We start from the raw sequence: 23,862 nt of genomic DNA on the forward strand, positions 1-23,862 counted from the left end.
CCTGGTTAAGCAATAAATGTAAATGTGGCTACCCAAAACCCAGCTCTGATAAGCCACTCCTTTACTTTCTGTTCTGGCTCAGGCTTCATTTTCCCACCCTAATGCATATTACCAAGTCCCCACATACAAATCATTGTCCCTCTCCCAACAGAGGCCACGTCCAGTCAACGAGAAGATCCCAGGGAGCAGATGCTGGCTACAGTGGCTTTTCTACTACACAAGGCATGCTCTTTCCCCTCCCCTAATTCATCCCTGGTTACAGAGGAGCTGGTCCTAGAGATTCATTTTATGAATGGACTTGTAATGAGTCCCCCATTCTTTCCCCACACACTCCAGAGAGTCCAGGTTCTGAGGCATGCTAAGGGGTTTGTAGGAGAGAGACGCAAGGCTTCGAGGGGACATTGATGCCAAATCAGCTCCCTTTGAGGAACACGGCTTTGCAGGCTCACATTCACAGAGGAAAGGACACGTCACAGACATGACTGCAGGCAAAGCTTCTGGTTCCTTGGACCAGAAAGAGGGAGGGATTCTCTCCGGTAAAGTTCATAGAAGGTTACACAGGTTCAGTTCTAGTAAATTACTTGGCCTGTCCTTTGAATACATTGAGATGGCTGATGAAGATTAGGAAGAAACCTTCTTGTTTTCAGACTCAGCTGGTCTTCTAAAGCATGGCCGGAAAGGCCCGGTTTGGGTTAAGGTTACACAGAAGCAAACTGGAAGCCAGGGAAGATCACACGGGCCCAGCACACCCCACTCTGCTTGTTAGGCTGTTTTACAGAAAACTTAAGGTGTATTAGGGAAATCACAACAAATCCTCTAACAGTGTCACTGCATTTAACCAACGAGTTTATCCCCTGAGAGTTAGCTGTCTAAGGAGGCAAACAACCAAAAGTTCACTGGGAAGAATTCGGTTCCACATTCCAAACCTAAATTTAAAATCATGCAGACAGTGGTTCTTAATTAGGTGTGACTTTGCCCCCCCAGGGAACACATAACAATGTCACAACGGTTGGCATCTAGTGGTGTGAGGGATAGGAATGCTGCTAATGTCCCGTAAGGCACAAGGTATTCCCCCGACCTGGCCCCCTTCTCCCCACAGTAGCGCTGAGGTTGAGAAGCCCAGATGTGGATGGTCATCACCCTCTTTCCTGCTGGCAGCTGACAGCGCATCTCCCAGACATAACTCCTCCCTATACCCTCCTCCTCACATCCTCGCTAAACTTCACCTTGGGGAAGGAGCCTGTCTGATGAAAACCCAGCATGTGGGTCACACTCACCTTTCCCTGCTGGTCCGTTTTGATCTCCCAGCCCCGGGGCAGTTCCAGCCGAGTGTCTGCGAACATGTTGATGAAATTCACCAAGTCCCGGTTGTGCTGGTAGCGTTCAAAATTGCGAGCATCCCGTCGGACTTTCAGAATCATGTGCTTTAAGCAGGTGCTACTGGTGAACACTCGGTAGGCACTCTGAGATGGGTCAGGGCGATGGGGTAAGGAGTGGGGAATGAGGAAAAACACAGAGCAAGCACACCGTGAGCACCCTAACACTGCTAAGTGTGATTGTGACACAGCGGTTTATTATGAGTGTGAGGTAGAGGCCTCAGAAAATGAGCTCTTGCTCAAGAAGTAAATGCCCAGGAATTCGAGACCAGCCTGTGCAACATAGCAAGATCCCATCTCTACAAAAAATTTTAAAAATTAGCGGGGCGTGGTGGCACGTGCTTGTGGTCCCAGCTACTTGGGAGGCTGAGGTGGGAGGATCACCTGAGTCCGAGAATAGAGGCTGCAGTGAGCCATGATTGTGCTGTTGCACTCCAGCCTGGACAACAGAGCAAGGCTTTGTCTCAAAAAAAAAAAAAAAAAAAAAAAAGTAAATGTGCATTGAATCATGCCCCCTTGGCCCACATGGACAATCTGTGACACCCGTTCCACCTGAGTGCTGCGTAGTACGGGACGCGGCCCACCACCCCTCTGTGCAACTCCACACGGTTTTCTTGCTGTCTCAGTCACGTCTGGCTCTCCTTGGTCTCCCTCTACCTGCCTGAACCTCACTCCTCTCTCTCCTCCATGGTCCCTTCTCTGACTATTGAGGTCTGCCTTTGGTCCTCCTACCTGTCTAAAACAGGGAGCATTAATTTAGGGCCTCTGGGGATTGAAGGCTGGACGTGAGAGGTCTGTCATTTCTTTGAATCCTATGTAAAAACGTGTGTGTGTGTGTGTGTGTGTGTGTGTGTGTGTGTGTGTAGGGGGTTGGGGGATGGGAACAGATGAAGAAAGAAATGACAATGTGACGGTACACAGGGCTGGTGTGTGTGTGTGTGGCGGCAGGGGCGTGCGTGAAGGGACAGACCACATGTAGACAGGGGGTTGTTTGGGCCAGTGGCTCCTACTGGCCCAGGGCCACCTGCACCCAGAGCTGGGGCATGGCCATGTGCCACGCGCTTTCTCCCTGTGGCCCCCACAACGCCTCTGGGGAGCTGCTTGGGATCGAGCCACTGGGCATCCCACAGGCTTCTCAGAAATAACCTGCTAAAAACTGATATCCCCCTCTGTAGCCACACCCTCCATCACCCAGTCAAACTCCAGCTCCAGCTTAGTGCGGTCACTGCCTCACCCAGGTGCCCAAAGCAGAAACTACGCTGTCTTTCTTGAGTTATCATCTTGCGCCCACTCATGATCACGGTGGACCTAAGTGCTGCTGAGTCCATGAGAAATGTCCTCGAATGGAGCCATTCCTTGCCACGTTCCCACCCCTTCCTTAGGTCACAGCCAGATCATCTCTCACTCAGCGGTTGAATCAGCCTGTGTCTCAACCCCCTCAGCTCAGTCTCTCTCCCTGACACTCTGCCAGAGAAAATCCATCATCAACCCCCCTGGTCAGGCAGCCTGAGTGCTACTGTTGACTCCTGTGACCTGCTGCAGTAGATCCAGGCTCCTTTGCATGAATTACCAGGTGTTCTGCTGCCCAGTCTCCAGCCCCTCCTCCTCTCTGCCTCCTGCCAGTCACTCACACTCACCACCTTGGGCTTGTCCCCCAGGCCCCCTCACGGGTGCATCCTTTCTACAGATGTCCCTCTGCCTGGACTTCTTCTTGTCCACTTTCGACCTTCAGGACTCAGTTCAGCCGCCTCCCCAAGAATGCTCCCTAGCGCCCCCAGAGCACTCTGTCCTCCCTCAGTTTGGCTTGGTCCTGTCACACTGGGCTGATCTTTTTCACATCATTGCTCCACAAAATGAGATCTCCTACTGTTTAGGTATCACCTTAATCTGTCTTTGTGACTCCAGCACCTAGATCTGAGCCTGAACCGCAGAAAATGTTTGTTGAATGGAAAAATTAATGAATATAGTGATATCATGCCATTGCTTTCTTGAAAATACCAAAAAAAGCAATGAAAAAACTACATATGTAAAATCATATCAAATTTAACTTCAGAGTGATATTTTAAAAAACCGTATCAAAAAGAAACCCAGTTATTTACCTAGAAGAACGCTGCTTTAAAATTTTATCAGTGAAAATGATTTTATAAAATGATTAGGTTGAAGGGAATCTGGCTGATTCATAATCTTGCTCCTTTAAAATTTTAATAATAATAAAAACAAGTTTGCTTCCAAAGCACTTTCACTGACATTAACACATTTGAGCCTAACAAAAACCCAGAGAGGCAACAGCATTTCCAAATCCAGCCTTTGTCCTTTTTGGGAGACTCACAGATAGTCAAAAGAGTGGACTGAGCTGTCTTCTTTGTTTTTTCTTGCTTACGTTAAAATTCTACCCTTTTAGATCTATCAGATGATTTTACAAAGCTGTGTTTTGGGTCTTGCCAAGGCAGGCCCCTCCCTTCGCATTTTAGGGCACTCACATAATTGGCATGCAGCACAGTGAAGAATTCGGGGTTGGTGATGAACTTGACCGCTGGGGACTGCAGCAGCAAGGTGATTTTTTGTGAGTTAACCGGAGAAAGTGACCCTTCTCTCCTTAGATCTGGAAAAAATGAAGTTGGGAAAAAGGCATTTCAACCTCTGTACTTCGCTCCTGATGGCAGCAGCACACAAGCCTTCACCCACACAGCAGCGCAGACTGTTGGATTTAGGCCAAGTGTCATTACTTTACATATGTCAGTTAAGAATCATCATTTCCTAGCAGTGTTTCTGCATAACTTCAGTAAGGCTCCTCCACAACATCTCTTCCCTTTTATCACAATGATTTTCTTTTTCCTTACCCTTCCTTCCTTCCTCCCTTCCTTCCTTTCCTCCCTCTTTCTTTCTTTCTTTCTCTCCTTCCTTCCTTCCCTTCCTTCCTTTTCTTTCTCTTTCTCTCTCTCTGTCTTTCTCCCTTACTTTCCCTTTCCTTTTCCCTTCCCTTTCCTCTTCCCCTTCCCCTTCTTCTTCCCCTTCCCCTTCTCCTTCTCCTTCCTTCCTTCCTTCCTCTCTCTCTTTTTGCTTTTCTTGAGATGGGGTCTCGCTCTGTCACCCAGGCTGGAGTGCAGCTGTGCGATCGCAGCTCACTGCAGCCTTGAACTCCTGGGCCCAAGCCATTCTCCCAGATACATAGCCTGCGGAATAGCTGGGACTACAGGCATGTACCACCATGCCTGGCTATTTTTTCTTATTTCCTTTACAAATTGCTAACCATAGCTGTGATAGACTGTTTGTGGAAAGGACCACAATTCCTCTCCTTGTATCCACACCCAGTTGCATTGGGACTTTGCTGCTCTTCCCCTTGGTGAATTGGGGCTGGCCTTGTGCCTTGTTTCAACCAACAGAACTTGTCAGAAGTGACAACGGATCAGTTCTGCATCAGGGTTTCAAGAGACCTGTGTGTCTCCACTCTCTGGTAACCCTGCCATGGCCATGAGAATGAGCTTGGGCGAGGCTGCTGCAAGATGAGAGGCCACAGGGCCATGGGAGCAGGGACAAGCCACCCTAGTGGCAGCTGTCTCAGGTCAGCCCTTGGCCGACTCCACAGCTGATCCAAGATGGACAGGTGAGCTCAGCAGCATTCTGAGGAGCCACCCAGCTGAGCTCAGCTCAAATTGCCAACCTGTAGAACTGTGGGGTAGATGCATGGTTGTGAGTTTCAGCCACTAATTGTGGGATTTTTTTTTAATGCAGTAAATGCCAACTCATTTAATATCAAACTCAGAAATAAACTTTCTGCTGCCTTTTCCTCGTGTTTCTAGTTACTTGGCTATTGTACCACGTCTCTCTCAGAAGTTTGAACAAAGAAATAAATAACAGGCCAGGTGTGGTGTCTTATGCCTGTAATCCTAGCACTTTGGGAGGCTGAGGCGGGAGGATCGCTTGAGGCCAGGAATTTGAGACCAACCTGGGCAACATAGCAAGACTCTGTCTCTACAAAAAATGAAAAAATTAGCCAGGCGTGGAGGTGCATGCCTGAGATGCCAGCTGCTCAGGAGGCTGAGTTGGGAGGACTGCTTGAGCCCAGGAGTTGGAGGCTCCAGTGAGCTATGATCGCACTATGCATTCCAGCCTGGATGACAAACAGACACTCTCTCTTCAATAATAATAATAATAATAATAGTAATAGTAACAGAAAAACCTAAACTAGTCAGTTTAGTTAGCATATCTGGTAAAATGAATTGAAAGGGGGGAATTAAAATTGGTGGTGGAACTGTGGATGTGCCTTTTTAAAAATCACATGAAAATGTCCAATATTCTGCATTGCCCTAGACGGCTGAGACCTGGCAGGATTGGGATCCCAGTGCTGCCTGCCCAGACTGTTCTCTAACCCTTCTTTTGGCAAATAAATCTGCCATCATTTACCCAATTTAAAAAGAAAGTGGATTATTAGGATGTCACTGTGATAATCTTATCTCACTACAGGTTAAAAAAAAAAAAAAGGTGGAAGCTAGTCTCATGCCTTTTGAGTATCTTTTGTCTGAGTTCCACTCGGGCCAATTCAAACAAATGAAGACCAGGAAAACCAGGCCCCAGGTGAATGCCTACTGTAGTGGGTAAAAATTCCCTCCTGTGGCATGCTGGAAAACCTCTTCATTCCCAGGTTCTTCTCTTGGGGGAACTGAATTTTATTCTGTGTGCAAATGAGTGATTATTCCTACTGTTATCACACAGCTCCTTTGAAATAGACTGTGAATTTTTATTGCATGTTTTATTTATAAGTGAAAAAATCCTTAGGACACCAACAAATACAATAAATTTACTTAACAATAAATTATAAATAAATAAATAAAACATTTAGTTAACACTACATGATTGAGCCACTGACAAAGTTGCCTTGCTTCACAAGCACTCTAGCAAATTCAGCTCCATCCCCGGAATTCATCTACTTTCCTGTCTCCAGATCCCCACGCCAGGGTGGTGGTGTTTCCTTCACTGTGATCACTTCTCCTAAGTTTCCTGGTGGAAAGCTCATTCTGTCTGCTTTCCCTTGGGGGCACCAGGCATGCCTCTATCCTCTACCCTGGCCTTCCACTCTCTTCACCCTGGGGCACATTGCTCCCCATGAGGCAGGGTAATAGGCTTGTAGCCCTCTGTCACACAGCCCCTGAAAGCCATCACAGGTTGTGGGGACCCCTCCTCCAATACCTAAGCTGGACTGGGAAGATTCGGCTTCTGAGTCACTCCCTCCACCTCCGCCTCCTCCTGCTGGGGCTTGCTCGCAGCTTTGGCTGCCAGAATCTTCTTCCGACCTCTCTGTTGCAATGGTTCGCTGAATGTTTTGATACCTTTGCATTAGAAAATGGAAAGACAGGAGTTAACTTTGGTTTGCTCCTTGGGGGCCAATACTCTGAATCAGATAATTGGAGAAATCTGTAAAGAATTGTCTTGAGTGTCAGGAAAGAAATGCTTAAAATTCCCACAAGATAGCCAGAACAATTAGCAAGACAAGTATCTCTAAGATGATTCGAGTTCTTTTTGTTTTGTAAGCTATGATGAGTTTCAAGTATGGTGACTTTTCAAAAATCAACACAAATAATAACTAATCATGCAAAACAGCCTGTGCCCTGCATTAAACAAAATCAGGCTAAGTCTAAAATAAGAGTGTGGGAAGTAAATTAAAATGCTACAACTAAGATATCAAATTACCTCAACATTATTGTAATAAGTGTACAAACTGGGCTAGCGGTTCTACTCACTTAGTTTTATTTGTTGGATAATTGATATAATTGGGCAAAGGTCATGGAAATATTATACCTAATAGCATGCTGGCAAATAAATAAATGTTTTCTGCTTATTCAAAGGCTCATTTTGTTTTTCTTCCCAAGTTGGGGACTTAGTCATTTGGCCAGCCAGCTAGCCACCTTGCCAAGTACCAAATATTTGCTAACCCTTCCAATGTGTGAAGGCTTTGTGCTGGACTTTCCGATGGAGGAGAGGATTAGAATATGACATTGCCCTTTAAACACACACAGTCGAGATGTAACAAAAGGCAAATGGGACGGAAGCCATAACTCCAGCCAGGTGAAAGGCTGTCACAGACAGGCAAGAGGTGTGTGGGACACAGATGAGGAACCTCCCAGGGTTTGTAAATTGTGAAGTTGGAGTATGAATTTGTTGGAGAGTTTGTTGGGAAAGGACATTTCAGAAGAGAAACAACATGTGCGAAAGCAGGCCGCCCTCGGGGAGCTCTGAGACACCTGGCAGTGGCATCAGGGTGTGTGGGCACCGGGCAGGGCCAGGAGACCAGTGGATAGGGAGGAAGGAGCCCCAGAGGGCGCCCTGCAGTAGGATGGGTGCTATTCTCTAGGCCACAGGTTCCCCAACCTGAGCCACGCAGAATCACCCGCAGGACTTAAAACACAGACTGCCGGCCTCACGCCCGGAGTCTCTGATTCAGTAGGTTTGGCATAGGGCCCAGGAATGTGCATTTCTTTTTTCTTTTTCTTTTCTTTTTCTTTTTTTTTTTCTTTTTCTTTTTTTTTTTAAGAATGTGCATTTCTGATGAGCTCCCAGGTGATCCTGATGCTGCTGGCCTAGAGATCAATCTTGAGAATGAACCATTGCTCTTGGTGATGGGTGGCTGCTAAAAAAAAAAAACAAAAAAAACCAGGCAGGGCCAGATGTACACGGAGAGTGATTACCCAGTGTCGGAGTGGAGAATGCATTGCAGGAGAGGAGCCTGGAGCTGCGGAGAGCAGCTGGGGGCTCCTGCAACAGCCTAGGCTGGAGACTTTCTGTCTCCGGGAAAGCAATGAGGGGGTGAAGAGGAGGAGGAGGATGAGAGACAGGGTAGCAGGGAATAGCCAGTCTCCAAGTGCAGTCCCAGGTGGGAACGCACGGGGATGCTCGCTGCACAGACGAGGCTCCATTATGGCAGGATTTCTGCAGACCAGTGCCCCGCCCTTTCCTTGATCTTACAGAGGAAAGCTTTCTCACTGTAGTCTCCAGGCCATTTGCAAGAGCATCATCTGAGTGATTGTTAAAATTACAGAAATTGAAGCAAAATAAAAATCTGCATTTCTAACGAGTTCTTTAGGAAGTATTATTTATATCTAGGTTTGAGAACTACTGGTCTAAGGGCTTTCTTTCACTGTTGTTTTATCTGGGGAGACTCCCACTCACTTCTGACACCTTTCAGAAGCCACCTTTGCCTGGAGTGGTTACTGCAAGGCATTTCCTGAGCAGGCCTCTTAGAACAAAATATGGAAGGGGGCGATGAGCTGAGCGGTGGTGTATCTATAGACAGAAATATTTGTGGTAATTCACCACCCCGTACATCTGTGGTGGGAGGTTGTGAAGAGTGATGGATGGTGAACGATGGCCCTCTGTGATCTTCTCCCTGCTGGGGACTCAGGGAATATAGCTGTGGCAGGAAAGCAGGGGGTGCCAGCAAGAAGCTGCCCAAGTGTGTGACCTTGACCAAGGCGGGGAACGGGGCCTGCCAAAGACTAAGGCAGCTGCTACCAGGAGGATTCCCTAAATGCCTTATGGCAGGCTGCATTTCTCAAAATGGCACAACGATATTTTTAGACCCACATACTCTTCCAGAACTGTATCTCTCCTTTCAAAAGACAGAATCCATGTCCCCTTCAACTACCTTGACTAACAGAGTTTGTAGCAGCTTGTGATGGAACTTAGCAGCCATGCTCTGAGGCAGCCTGGGCCTCATGGAAAGTCTCTGTGCAGGTGTCCTGGCTGAGAGGCCCAGCCGACAGCCAGCATCAAGCTCCTAATATGTGAGTCTCCAGCCCCGGCCACCCTCTGACTGCAACCAGGAGATATCCCGGGAGAGAACTGTCTAGCTGGGCTCAGTCAAAACAGAACCATGAGAAATAATGGTAAGAAGAAATGCTTGTGGTTGTTTTATGCCACTACATTTGGTGTAGTTTTACTCAGCAACAGATGCCTGGAATAGGGCTTAGAAAAATGTCAGTAACCTTCCCTTCCTTTCCAATGTGCAGTAACCACAGCAGAGCATTATGAGTAAATATGATCTTATTTGATGAGGATAATGTCAGCAGTGTCACAACCTACTTCACATGTCCTCAGCTGGACCTTGGTTATCGCAGGCCTTACTGAGTCAACAGCCTCAAATCCTGCATTTGGCCCCATGTCTGACCTCTGCCAAAGCACAGAGGCCATCTGGGGAAGCAGGGCATGCAGTGGCTTGAGGAGGGTCTCAATCTCTCAGGGCAGGACTGCAGCCTCAGAGGTTCCCCAGCTTTAAACAGGAGAGAGAGGCAGCTCTCTTCTATTTCATTAGGAATTATCCATCAATATCCTCCTCCATTTTTTTTTTGTAGCAAAAGGTTAAATATTTATAATAGATAGAGGGCTAATGAAAATTAGCTAAAAAGTCAGCTGACATACATAATTTGTAAATGGACACACACACACGCACACACACACATACAAACCCAAACAAGAAAAAAAAAAAAAGCCCTCCAAAACCAAGCGAAATCTAAGTGGCATCAAAATACCAGGATCACCTCTTATAGCAACAAAAACAAACCAAAAGATAAGATGGAAGTGAAGCTGTAGTTGTTGGCAGAGTAAATCCCTAGAACCACAATGTCTAATGTAGAAAGCAGTTAGGCATTGATACCAAATGCCAAATCCACATTTATCTCCCTTGGCCTAATCTTTTGGGAATAGAACCCTAAGGAAACCCTCCACTATAAGGCAGTCTTAATATTTAGCAGGCCCTTGCGACAAGAAACAGTGACAAAAGCAATAAGCAAAACATTCAACAGTATGAAATTAGGTTAACTAAACTTCAGCCATTCAGTGGAATACTATACAAGTAATTACATGTTAATCTGAAGACTATGCGGCAATATTAAATGCTAACAGTGTAGTAAGTGAAAAAAGAATATGAAACTAACTACATATCACCATCGTAATCATGTAAGAATTGTGCATGCATATGGAAATTGAAGATGGACACATGTTTTTAAAAAGCTAAATTGACTGGGCATAGTGGCTCATGTCTGCAATTCCAGCACTTTGGGAGGCCAAGGCAGGAGGATCACCTGAGGCCAGGGGTTCGAGACCAGCCTGGCCAACATGGTGAGACCTTCTCTCTACTAAAAATGCAAAAATCAGCTGAGTGCGGTGGTGGATGCCTGTAATCCCAGCTACTCGGGAGGCTGAGGCAGGAGAATGGCTTGAACCCGGGAGGCGGAGGTTGCAGTGAGCTGAGATCATGCCACTGCAATCCAGCCTGGGCGACAGAGTGAGACTCTGTCTCAAAAAAAAAAAAAAAAAGCTAAATCATCCTTGGGGTAGCTAAAGTATAGATCACTTTTTTCTATTTAAAACTTCGATTTCCCTTAAATTATCATAATTTTATACAAATAATTAAAAAATCAAACTTTAGTTGATTATTTAAAATAAGAATACATATTTATATTTTCTGCTTTTCAGTAAATATTTGTGAAAGTAGAATTAATTCTGGATATTCTGAAAGCATGGGAATTAACCCAGAAAACGATCTTGTACTGAGTCCTATTAACCTTCTGGCACCACACTAGGTGCTGGGAGCAGAGAAGGGTAGAAGGAAGAATAAGGCAAAAAGGTAAGAAGTGGCAACAGAGGCAGGCACATTCTGGAGGCTACAGGGGAGGAAGTCACTGGCTCTGTGTGGAGGATTTTGGGACGGCGTCCTGGGGCACATGACATTGAGTCAGGTCTGTAGGACAAGCTGTGTTTCAGGTGGGAGGCAGGCATGAGGCATTTTCCTGCAGTGGGACCATGTGGCCAAGCCATAAAGGCCTGGAAGAGTGTGCCGCATCTGGGGAATGGCTGAGTTGGAACATGGTCACTGCGACCTACCACACAAGCTTCCACATTGATTGCTACTGTGTACTCTGCACTTCCTAGTGTTATGTCTCCTTGCACAAACACATCTGATTTTCACAGTCATCTGGTTAGGCTCAAGGGAAACTCCTTGCAACACTGAGTAATACTTTCACATGGCTGTGAGCCAGTAATCATTGTAAATTTCTCCAGATAACTGTGGGTTATCAGAACAATGACCCTGGTGTGTGTGGTCGCATGTGAGATGGATAGAAGATTGGAAGTGTACTTTCTGGGGCTGCCTGTTATCATGCCAAATACAGAAAATCTTAAATGCTTCAAAGCAATAGGTTAAGATAAGTATGGAAAAGCCTGGATACTTATTTGAAGGTTATCTGATCTTCCCTAGGTACACTTTTTCACAAGAAATAAGTACCTTCTCAAAGTGCTAAATTCCTTTTCTTTTTATCTGACCAGATGGATGTAGCAAATGCAACTTCCTATTCGGCAAAGTCCAGCTGCCTCTCCCAGCATGTTCATCTCCACTGGAGGGCACAGGAATTCATATCAAAGGCTATAAAACTTATTTGGAGACCTGGTTCAGGATGGATTTGGCCTAATTTTTATATTATGCAAGCTGATCACCCCGATGATAAACTTCCATGGATGTTTATGCCATAGGTCAAGGTGCTTCCTTCTGCTTCAGATTCATTGTCTTGCTTTGGTTAGTGTTCAAAACAGCACTTCTTATGAATACAGCCTGACGATGCCTTCCCTTATTTCTCTGCTAAACAATTGGAGCTCATCAGTTTTGGCAAGAGAGACCTAGGGGCTAACTTCTGCCTACGGAATCATGACAGGGTCTCTATCTAAGATGAGCTTACTTTGTCTTCTACATTTTTAGTTACACAAATCTTGTTGCAATCACCATGAAAGGACTCTCCCATGGATTTTGGTCCATTCATGCCTTGTAAAACTGGGTTATCAGGACTTCCTCTCTGTAACATGCTTTGTTGGAGTGGGAATGACTGTAAAGTGTGCTGCCAATGCAAGTCTTTTAAGGTTTTTGTTAATGACTTCAACACTCAGCTGCTGATGGGGAAAGGTGGAAAGCAAATGTCTTCCAAACGTTCAGGCAATGAAAAAATGTTCTGGTGATTTTCACCTAAAGTATGCTCCTCTGTGTATAACAGTAACCAGAAGTTCATTTTCTTTTTTTTTTGTTTCCATGTGTTTTGCTTGTTTGTTTTTTTGAGATGGAGTCTTACTCTGTCTCCCAGGCTGGAGTGCAATGGTGCGATCTCAGCTCACTGCAACCTTCGCCTCTCAGGTTCAAGCGATTCTCCTGCCTCAGCCTCCTGAGTAGCTGAGATTATAGGTGCCTGCCACCACGCCTGGCTAATTTTTTTCTATTCTTAGTAGAGACAGGGTTTTACCATGTTGGCCAGGCTGGTCTCAAACTCCTGACTTCAAATGATCCACCCGCCTCGGCCTCCCAAAGTGCTGGGATTACAGGCGTGAGACACCGTGCCCGGCCCCATGTGTTTTTAATAGGACTAAATTATTTCTCCTCCTTTTTTTCTGGCAGATAAGAGTTAAATCTCAAAGGCATTTGCTATCAGTAGGTGTGTTCCACAAACCCAGTTCTTCATTCTTTTTAGTCTTTCTCAACTTTTCCTTCACCTTCATACTTGACATGAAAGCAAGACAGCATGTGTGTGCAATTTCAACTGAAGGAAGCCTCAGTTTGCAATTCCTGGTAATCAAAAGTATCCTGAAGCTGCCACTCCGGTCTTAAAGAGCAAGATGTCAGAGACAATGCTCTATACTAGCTTACTGCGTCATCTCTGACATGAATGGACCACTGTTTAAGCCTGATACTGTTTAAGGTTTTGTTTGTAGGTTAAAAACAAAATGATATCTTTACAAGTTCTCAAAAAAAATAATTCTCAAAAAATGTTTTTAAACATTTCTTTTTCTAAGATGAAGGCTTTTCACGAATTATTATTGATAGGCATATATCAATTATGGGATCAGGGTAGGAATGCATACAGTGATTTATGAGACAGTTTATTCTCCAGGCAGCTTTTAGTCTTCTTATGGAACCTGTCCTTGGAATGTTTTTAACCGAGGTCTGTATCCTTTTGAGAACTGTATGATGGGTATGGATCAGTCAGCCAGAAAAATGTGTATCTATGCATAATTTGGGTATAGTGCCTGGAAAGTTCAAGGAACACTGACATCCTTGGTGAACATCCCAGGAGAGGGGGATACACCGGCCCTTGGTCAAGAACTCCTGTTTTTGAGCCTAGGCTATTAAGAAGTTTAGATGATATCCCATCCTTAAATGACACTCAAGCTTAACTTGTCTCTTGCCACCAAATTCTAAATCTAGCTTTCCAAATACCTGCTAGGAATAGGTTTCTTAAGATACTTAATTACTTTCCAGTCTCCTCGTACAGTCTGGGCAGAAAAGTGTAAGGGGAGTGTCTCTAGCTGCCATTCTCCTTTCACTGTGGTTTAGGGGAGCTCATTGCATAATGATCACCAACCGCCTGTTGAGTTGCTCCATCTGCTGGATGGACCCCGATCTCCGCATGCCATCCGGGGTGGCTGCTGCCGTCGGACGCTGCCAGGTGGTTGTGCGGTTCACGTGGTCCACATAAAAGACCCGCCCGTGGCTGTCAATTCGAGCTTCCCAGTCTAGTGTTTAACAAGAAGGCAAAAAGAAAAATCAAGGACAAACCACTGACCCATGTGAAACGCATACAACTTCCAGGTCTTCTGCAGGTAGAACTCACCATTGGTTCATGGCTGCAGGCCAGACCCTGCCCACAGCACCTGCCACGACTTCTGGGACACTGGCATGAACTCGGGAGCTCAGAAAACAGTTTAATGAACTCAGACTCTCTGCTGGGCCATATTAAACAGTAATTGTGGTTCCTTGACCGAGACCTATGTTAAAATTCTAATACTTTCCTTTTTTTTTTCTTTTTGAAGCAGAGTCTTGCTCTGTCACCCAGGCTGGAGTGCAGTGGTGCGATCTTGGCTCACTGCAACCTCCACCTCCTGGGTTCGAGCAATTCTCCTGACTCAGCCTCCCAAGTAGCTGGGATTACAGGTGCCAGCCACCAGGTCTGGCTAATTTTTGTATTTTTTAGTAGAGACAGGGTTTCACCATGTTGGCCATGGTTGACCAGGCTGGTCTCGAACTCCTGACCTCAGGTCTACCTCAGCCTCCCAAAGTGCTGGGATTACAGGCATGAGTCATCACACCCGGCCAAAATTCTAATAATTTCTAAAGAGAAAATCTAATGTTTAATGAATTTATTTCTTTAGAAATGTCCATCCCCACTGTCACTCTTGTTGGCTACTCAAATGACAGCTGTGGAAGATTGGAGTATCCTCCAGTGAAAGCTGACACTGTGATGCTGGAGAACCCTTTCTTTGCTAAGTCTGGGTTCAGTGGAGAGAAGAATGGCCCTCAGATTAAAACCAGTTTTAACTACTGTTCTAAAACCTTGGATCTGCGAATTTAGATGACCTCTGTCTTATAGTTAGCAAACTTAATCGATTGCCTTTCCTCTTGAGTGGGTGAATGGAAGGAAATGATTGTTAGGGTTTCAAAACAGCCTTTTGATAAGTTGTTAATTAACAGTGTATATTCAACCCGCAGTTGTCAAATATCTCTGGTCACCAAACCAAACCAGTAACTAGGCAGTACCCTTTTGTTGATAAATAACCATCCCAAACAGTAGAGGGAGCCCGAGATAAAGAAAAGTTCCCTTGCTTCCCAAATTAAAAACAAAAGAAAACAAAAATAGAAAACAAAAAGGTGGAAGCATGGATGAGTCACTACATAATACAGGCAGGGGCTGCGTTGGGGTGAGGTGGGTGGAAAAGAGCTGGAAGCAATGTGTTCACATTTGAGCGAAACAGAAGAGCGATGCCTGCTGTACAGAGATGGGCAAAGCTTTTAGATTCCACACATCGCATTGTGGAAATAGCAGCAGTGTGATAAAGTTATGCTGAAAATACACAAGACTAAAGAAGAAGAAAAAGCACAAATGTCCGCAAAAGGAGGAAAACCATCCAGCCTTTTCAGTGAGAAAAGCCATAGCTTTTGGGAGTAGGTCAGATATTAACAGTTCCATTGAAAACTTATCATTCAGGTAATGACATAGCAACTCTCATTTTTTTAAGGGAAAAAAATATATTTGGCATATTTATTGTTTTATATGTACATAGTATATCTGTTTGTGGCATTATGGCTTATGCCTGACCTGACGGATTGTCAAGTAATGCCCAGTAAAAACCAAAGTACCCCCAAACACCAAACGTAACTTATGAGAGAAATTGAAGAAAAGATGTAGGCAGATTGTATAAATATGTGCTAGGAGGTTTTGATTAAAATTGATCTAATGATTATCTAATGATAATCCAGCTGTCAAGTGTTAGGTGTAAATGGTAATTAGCTCATGGATGAAATTGTATACACATATAATTACTAGGTAATTACTCTTGATCTAGAAACTTAAAAATTTTAATGGATCCCAAACTAATATTAGTAAAAGCAACAGGACAACTATTTTTCTTGAATCCAACATGACTGTCTTCCAACAAAAAATGACCATTAGTCTTTGAAGAGCATTGTGCAATTTAATTCAACTGAACAAACTATGTAGCACTCACTCTGAACTAGAGACCGTGCCACGTCCTGAGGACACAGAGCTGAGTGACACATGACCCTGCCCTCCAGGAACCTACAGTAAAGAGAGGGGTCCTTTGCAGAGAAAGGTTGGGTTTTATAAATTAAGGGAAAAAGCTAGAAAATGAAGTTGCAATAATGATAACTTATCACCACATGTTTCAATTCCTCATGGAAAAGTGTAGTAAACCCAACAGCTGGGCTCTTTTGTCAATACATTAAATATCTGGAATGTATTGTGCTATTATATACTCATACATATTCAGAAAATCATAGCTAAGTGTAATCAGAAATTATGTACATGTTTTCTGGATTGCTTTGTAAAGAATTTGCTTTCACATATTTTATAACCAAAGGAAATAAATTCCAAATGGAACTTCAGGCATCAGCATGACTTGAAGGGCTCAGCACTGTGATGCCATGGGTTTGTCTAAAGACCACCTGAAAACAGTACCTTCATGATGCTGGTGCAAGTTATAGCAGTGCAGGTCAGGTCAATTCATTTGAGACTATAGGATCTATTGCACACTAAATTATATGTTCTCCATAAAGTCCAAGAACAATGTAGAACCTGATCATGTATCATATTTAGTTATTATATTAACAAAAATCTATACAACTGTATATTTTGAACAATTTTAACAAATGCAATATTATTGCATAGTCTAGACCTTTCTCTTGAACTTCAGAGTCACACATCCAATTTCCTTCTTGACATTACTACCTGGATGACATCTCAAATATAAGATGATCAAAACCAAGTATCGGATCCTTCCCACCAAAACCTGCTCTGCCTGCAGCCTTTCCTACCCATCTCAGTTGAAGGCAATTTCATCTTTGTAGGTTGAAACTCTTAGGTCATTTTTGATACCTATCTTTCTCTCATATACATATCCAATCTGTCGTCAAATCTACCTTTAAAATATATGGCCAGAATCAGACCTCACCACTTCCACTGCTCCCACCCTGGCCCAAGCTACACTATTGTTTGTCACCTGGGTTACTGCATAAAGACATAATCTTATGTTGAATCTCATGCTTCTATCCTTCCTCTTCCCAATTTATTCCCTACACAGCAACCAGGGCAAACTTTTCAAAATCTGAGGCAGACAATGTCACTTCTCTGTTGAAAACTCTACAATGTCCTCCTTTCATTCAGAGTAAAAGCCAAAGCCCTTAAGTGGTTTACAAGGCCCTGCGTGATCTGGGCCTTGCTAGTTCCCTAACTACATCACCTGCTGCCTTCTCCCTTCCTCAGTCTGCTCCAGACGCACTGGTCTCCTGTTCCTTAAACCCACCAGGGTGTTTCCACCTCCTGACTGGCAGTGGCCATTCCCTGTGCCTGCAAAGCTCTTCCTGCCCAACACTTGCAGGGATAACTCCCTTAACCCTCAGGTGTTGTTTTCTCAATGAAGCCTATTCTCACCACTTGTTTTAAAATTGCAAACCAGCCACCACCACACGAACTCAGAGATCCCTCACCCTGGTCTATTTTTGCTTTTCCATAGCATCTCCTATGCTAGGCCAGTCCCTTTTTAATTATTGTTTGCTAATCTGTCTTCCAGATTAGACTGTAAGCTCCATGAGGGCAGGAATCTTTGTTTTGCTTACCCACAATAGTACCTAGCACAGGGCAAACATTCAATAAATATTTGTTGAATGAATGACTATCAGCAATAAGGTAATTCTTGTACTATTTGAGATTATTTAACAATATTCAGTTGGTAGGATTCATTACCAGTTTTTCTAAGGTCTTTCACTGTTATATGGATAGAAAATTGAAAAATATCTGGAGAAATTTGTTCTCATTATTGAAAGTGGCTTATATAAAGTAATTATTTTACAATGGATTTATATACAATCATTTATAATATTTGCATGTATAACTAGTTATCTGTACTGCACAGATTTGAAGGAGATTCATGCATTGAAAGGTTATTTGTTGTGGGGAAAGCGTCCCTTTCCTGGAGATAACATGTTATACATATTTTTCAATTAAGTGTTACTTAGGAAGTATTTATAGTGATGCTAAAATTTTACTATTCATTTATGGAATGTCCATAAATCAGTGTATAAAGAAAGAAAGAAATCAGGCATCAAAAGTTCAAGGACATGATGTTTGGCTTGGCCCTTGAAAAACAAATATTGTGTTTCTTTAAGTTAGTCCACATATTAAAGATGTCCTTTGATTTCTCACCAATAAATTACAATTGAATAGGGAGAGGAGTGGTGTTCCGGTAAAGTACAGCACATTACCAAGAACAGATGAATTAAGAAATAAGCACTTGTCCTTTTGAAAACTGTAACTGCTTCATGTAAGCACAGGCAAAAGAATGTAAAGAAACACTGGTTCCTTGCATTCTGGAAAGATTCTGTAGTTGTAAAATCTATCAAATCTTAAATATTATCTTTGCTTGAAAAATAAGTCAAAACCAAAACAGAGATGTTCCAGAATTCACGAACATATGTGATGCTAAGTGAATACATAATGTCTGGGGTACCGAATTCTTCCTATAAATTTATTAAATGGAGTATTATGAAGTTAAAGCTAGAATGGTATCTAGAGACTATCTAGGTCAAACCTTTCATTTAGCAGATGAAGACATTTAAATTTTATTTTTAAAATTTTACAAATGAGAAAACTAAGTCTCTGAGAGATTAAATGAATTTCCCAAGTTCAGATGACTAGTTAATTATTAATTACATACTACAGTTACCAGGAGAAACTGACATTGAATTCTATCTTAAAGATGATATTTTGCCTGGCAACCCCTAAGAACTGCAGAAGAAATGTGAAGCTATTACCTATGGATGCAAGTTATAGCAAGGGAAGTACAAGTTCATGTGCCCAGATGGGTTGAAGTTGTTTTAACATATGGAGATGCTTGTGATGTAACAGATCCAATGGAGAACAATAGGATTATTCTATCTTGAACTGCAATTTTAAATATAAAATGTAAAATTTGGGACTTAAAGGTCATGAACAGTTTGCAAAGACTAGTCAAGTGTGATAAAGAAACGCTCTCCATTTCAGAAGCTGAGAGGCGCTGAAAACACAGTGTTCTCTCTTCAGGATCACATGGCGAAACAACTAGTCAAAAAAACAAACTGAAAACCCAAAAAACCCCACCAGTTTTTACAGTAGGTGTCATATTGGTTTTTGTTAACAGTGTAAGGCACGGAGTTGGGAAAGACTTTAGATGTTTACACACAAATTCATACTGACCTGCTTAGACTTGATAGGAAGAGTTAAGACACAGATTTTAAAAACTAAAGCTTACTTGGTGGAAGAGGCTCATCGATTGTTGGGTAGTGATGATGTTCAGGCCTCAGGGAAGGAAGCTGGCTTACTGGCTGGGAATTATGGAGTATAGGACATTCACCTACGGACAAGATAGTCAATACATTCAGATTCATTCACTGCTGTGGCAACATCATCAAAAAAGCATGACTGTAAAACTAAGTACCACAAGAAACAACCCCAAAGAGTGGGAAATCCATTTGTGTGTGTGTCAGTTTGCTACATTCACAGTCATTCATGAGAGGGGGAAATATTTTTTTAAAAAAGAAGAAAATCCAAACACTTCATAACTAATGATCTGTGCCACACAGTCCAATATGTAGGATTTGAGTCTGATTCTGTAATGACCCGAATTTCCTGAATCAGGAGGTGGCACCAGAAAGGAACACAAGAGAAAATTAGCAGAGCCTGATTGCAGCCCAGTGGAGGAAATAGGCCTGTTTGAGGGAAATGCAGCGTTTTATAAGGTTCCATAAAAGTTCCTTGGGCTTGTGCAAAATGACACCTCCTTACTTGGATAGGTTTCATCACAGGGCTGCCGAAAGGCTGTTTTTCAGATTTTTGAGGGGAATGAATTCTTAGATGCTACCTTTCCAAGACAGGTCAAGGAGCTGGCAAGCCAAGAATGTAATGTAAATTCCTGTAGTAGGAAAGCTGGAGGCTGGGGGGTAGGGGAGGGGAGCCAAGGTGCTGAGGGGTCTCAGAACTGTCCAGATTATTTTGAGGAGAAATCAGACAAGCCAGGGTGCTCTGGAAAGAGGAAAGGACAAGAGACAAAGGAAGTAGATAAAAAGCAGAAAGATGGTGACAGGAAAGCTCAAAACACAGAAATGGGAAAGAAGGAGGAAGAAAGACAGACACGGAGAAAGTTTAGAAGTTTAGAAATAAACATATCCACAGGATGCATGCCTCAGATTATTAAAAGGAAACCTACGACAGACATAGCTTATATTGTTCTCAGTTCAGACTTATAACGAACTGAACAATGTTCTGAAGTGGTGTCCTCAGGCATGTAGAGCAGCCATGCAGAAGGCAGGCCTGCAGCACCAGCTGCTTGGGTCACATAATCAGAGGCCAGTGCTCTTGATCTTTGCAGAGTGAGAAGGGCCCAGGACAAAGGATGGCCCTTTTTCAGACGGTTCCTCCTGCCTCACACCGTGCTGGTTTTCTTGCAAAAGCCTTTAAGGGCCAGAGGGCAAAGGTCAGGCCTTTTCCTTCTTCTGTCCTCTGCTGATGCAAATAGCAAGTGTTCCATTATCCCTTGGGTCAAAAAGAAGAGAGACTGGAAAATGGTGGTCAAATGGTTGTAGGATCTCAAATGCTGAATATTTCCTAGAATATCCACACATGGAAAGGATGATTATTTCTTCTCACTCTAGTTCTATAGAACTGATCAAAAATAAAAATAAATTAATTAGGAAGAAAGGTGGGTTTAATTTTGTGATTTAATTCCTAGAGCTAACTGGCAAACAGAAGTAAAGATATATTCAGGAACAAAGGGTCCTTTTAAATATTAAATATAGAACATCATTTGTTGAGCAAATTCTGGCATGTTACTCAAATCCTCTGGGTCCTTGGAGACGCTAATAGAAAACAATGAAGGTTCCTCTCATGCCGGCACCCAGTTCATTGTGGACAGACTGCTGTTTCAAAGATGGGCTCTGTGTTTAAGTGGATACCACACTCATGTTTGTTTGTATATGTGGTTAGTGTCCGAAATTAAACAAAACCATGGTACAGTTGTTATGTCATCAGCTGCTGCATTTTTAATTTAGTTTCTTTAAAAACAACAATAGACTTACCTCTTGAAATTAAGGCACCCAATCAGGTTAATTACTCCTCCAAGCTAGTGGAAATACAATACTGTTGACTGCCTGGGGTTAATGGAGCTGATCCCACCTGCTTGTGAACCCCAAGCAAATGCAATGATGTGACCGACATATCTCAGCCGACTGAATGGATGGAGGCACTGAAGAAGCAAGCAGTTCTATTCTGCACAAGGACAGGGCTCCACATCATCACCCTTGCCTCAAACACAAAGCAAGTGTTGAAACCCACCAGAACCTCCCAGAAGGAGATCTATTCCTCAGCTAAAAGCAAGTGACATCCTTTTAAATTCCCTTCTGTTTATAAATAATGTGACCTAATTGTAGAGAAAGATAGGTTGCCTCACATATTATTTGAAACAAAGTGATTTATACCTAATAATGTGAAAATGTCTCTTGAATTATAAAGTACAGGAAATGCAAATTCAAAGGATTGTTTTAGATGCTTTATACAACATAATTTAAACAGTTACCCTCACTGCTTCTCCGCCTGGAAGAACCCTCACTTGGTGGGAGGCAGAGTGCTTTTGTAGCATAATCTCATTCAATTTTCCCAACAACCCGTTGAGGGAGAGCCTATAATTATACCCATTTTGCACATGAGGAAACTGAGGCACAGAGCAGCTAGGTAACTTGGTGAGGAAGTGGGAGGACTGTATATAAATCCAAGAGACCTGACTCCAGGGCCTGAGTTCACAACCATGATATTATATTACTCTTTCCATTCATCTGCAGAAGGTCTTTTAAGAACTATTTTAAATTGAACTTATAAAAAGGAGCTATTCATAGAGGGAAATGAAGCAAAAAGTATGAAAAGAATACTAGCCCGTATAGTTGTCAGTTCAGACTTAGAAGAGTGTTCCTCTATAAATTGTTGCCACCTCATCTATGTGGGCACGTGGACAACAAATCCACATGAGTTAATCTAATGCAGTTTCTCTCTCTCTCTCTCTTTTTTTTTTTTTTTTTGACAATTCTGCTTTTGTTGCCCAGTCTGGAGTGCAATGGTGCAATCTCGGCTCACTGCAACCTCTGCCTCCTGGGTTCCAGTGATTTTCCTGCCTCAGCCTCCCAAGTAGCTGAGATTACAGGTGCCCGCCACCATGCCCAACTAATTTTTCGTATTTTTTTAATAGAGATGGGGTTTCACCCTGTTGGCCAGGCTGGTCTTGAACTCCTGACCTCAGGCGATCCACTCACCTCGGCCTCCCAAAGTGCTGGGATTACAGGCATGAGCCAACACACCCAGCCATCTAATGCAGTTTCTACAGTAAAGGGATTTGCAATCTTGGAAGTCAAGGCGAAAGAGCAATAGGGATTTTTATGGAAGCAGAGGTCACCCACACAATCACATATGAGGCAGGTCATGTCAAAGCCCTGCTTTCTTGAAGCACCTGCTGTTGTGAAGCCTGGTGGCAAGTGAGGGACAGTCCCACAATGCAGACACTGTTAGCTCGGGGACTCACTGCTGAAGGGGGGAAGGCTGGCTGGAAAGAAGTCACATGCCAGCATGTGCATGGCCTTCAGGAGTTCAAGGGACCCCTTGGGAATCTCTGTATTTCCCCTTGTGATCGCCATAATGAAACATGTAGGTGCTTCTTAACCTTTTCTGCGTTTACACGCTACAGAGTTCAGGAACTTAGACATTTCTTTAGACACTGCCAATGCCAATGCAGAGATGTCCACTGTGGCCCTGAAACACTTTCTGCGCTTCCATCTGCTAGACTGTTCCACCTCTCAAGGGCAAGGATGTGACTTTTTTGTTTGTAAAACATGCTTTTATATAAATTTACACTGGGCCAAGTTTCAATTGACCATGTGTAGATTATCTCCCAACATGGGGGCCAACAGATTGTGCACTAAAACAGGGTTGTATGGTTCTGAGCCAAGAAAAGTGTCAGTACACTTTTCAGTACTAAAAGCTTTTTAGTGAAAACAGTTACTTAATTTTTTACCTCTTGACCCACAAAGTCTAAAATATTTACTATCTGGCTCTTCATAGAAAAAGTTTGCAGACCTCTGTAACTCAACATCCCTGCCAGCTCCTACGTGTACCTTTTATGTGGGAATCCCCCAATCTCCTTTTGTTGTATTTTTTTAAATTATGCTGTAATTATCGAGTAATGTCCATACATCACCTGATGCCAATCCATTTTCCTGTGCCCAGTGCATTACATCTGGCCTAGAATAAAGGAAGTCCTCAAAACATCCTTGTGACAGAAAGGCATTTCCCATTCCCTTCTCCTCACAAGAGGGATTTTCCATCCCGCTCCTTGTGGGTGCCTTTCCATGCTGTCTGTTTGACCTTTCTGCCTGTGTTTCTTTTTCTCTACCAATTTCCTTGCGTTTCTCATTTTCGCATGTGCCACCTTCTCTCACTCTTTTTCTGAAATGTAGAAGCGGGCATTATTGAATACTTAAAATTATTTTTTTAATGCTCACTTTAGCTCCTGTTCAAAAAAGTTTGTAGGCACCTCAGCCTACAATTGTTTAGGTGCTAAGAATTCAAACATAAAGAAACACAACTCTGGCCCTTGATGAGCTTACAATCTAGAGAAAATATCCCCACCTTTTGTTGGAGGCTAATTTCAACAGCAGAACAGCAAAATAGCAGATGCTATGTTTTTCTCTTTTAAAACAACTGAATTATTTCATATTATTAGGTGACTTCTCAATTTTTTTTTTCCCAGTCATACCACTGTCACTTTACTGGAAGACAATTCCCACTCCTGGATAAGGAAATGCAAATTAATTTCACATATAATTCCACAGGCATGACTAAGAAAGAACATCTTTGGTTAAAACACAGAG

At 43.2% G+C, this 23,862-nt stretch overlaps 1 protein-coding gene across 3 annotated transcripts in view; it reads right to left on the reverse strand.

The window, feature by feature from the left end:
- HECW1 (HECT, C2 and WW domain containing E3 ubiquitin protein ligase 1) overlaps positions 1–23,862 on the reverse strand; it is a 454,397-nt gene that overhangs the window by 93,000 nt on the left and 337,535 nt on the right. For 2 of the 3 annotated variants that reach the window (XM_025379206.1, XM_025379205.1), the window contains 5 exons: positions 19,206–19,307; positions 13,769–13,919; positions 6,564–6,703; positions 3,857–3,978; positions 1,278–1,463 (listed from right to left, as the gene is read on the reverse strand). In XM_025379206.1, the coding sequence (XP_025234991.1) occupies positions 1,278–1,463; positions 3,857–3,978; positions 6,564–6,703; positions 13,769–13,919; positions 19,206–19,307 (701 nt within the window). The remainder of the gene's footprint in view (positions 1–1,277; positions 1,464–3,856; positions 3,979–6,563; positions 6,704–13,768; positions 13,920–19,205; positions 19,308–23,862) is intronic. The other variant, XM_025379207.1, reaches the window with a different exon arrangement.

This window comes from Theropithecus gelada, chromosome 3 (genome assembly GCF_003255815.1).
Source record: "Theropithecus gelada isolate Dixy chromosome 3, Tgel_1.0, whole genome shotgun sequence".
Taxonomy (NCBI): Eukaryota; Metazoa; Chordata; class Mammalia; order Primates; family Cercopithecidae; genus Theropithecus; species Theropithecus gelada.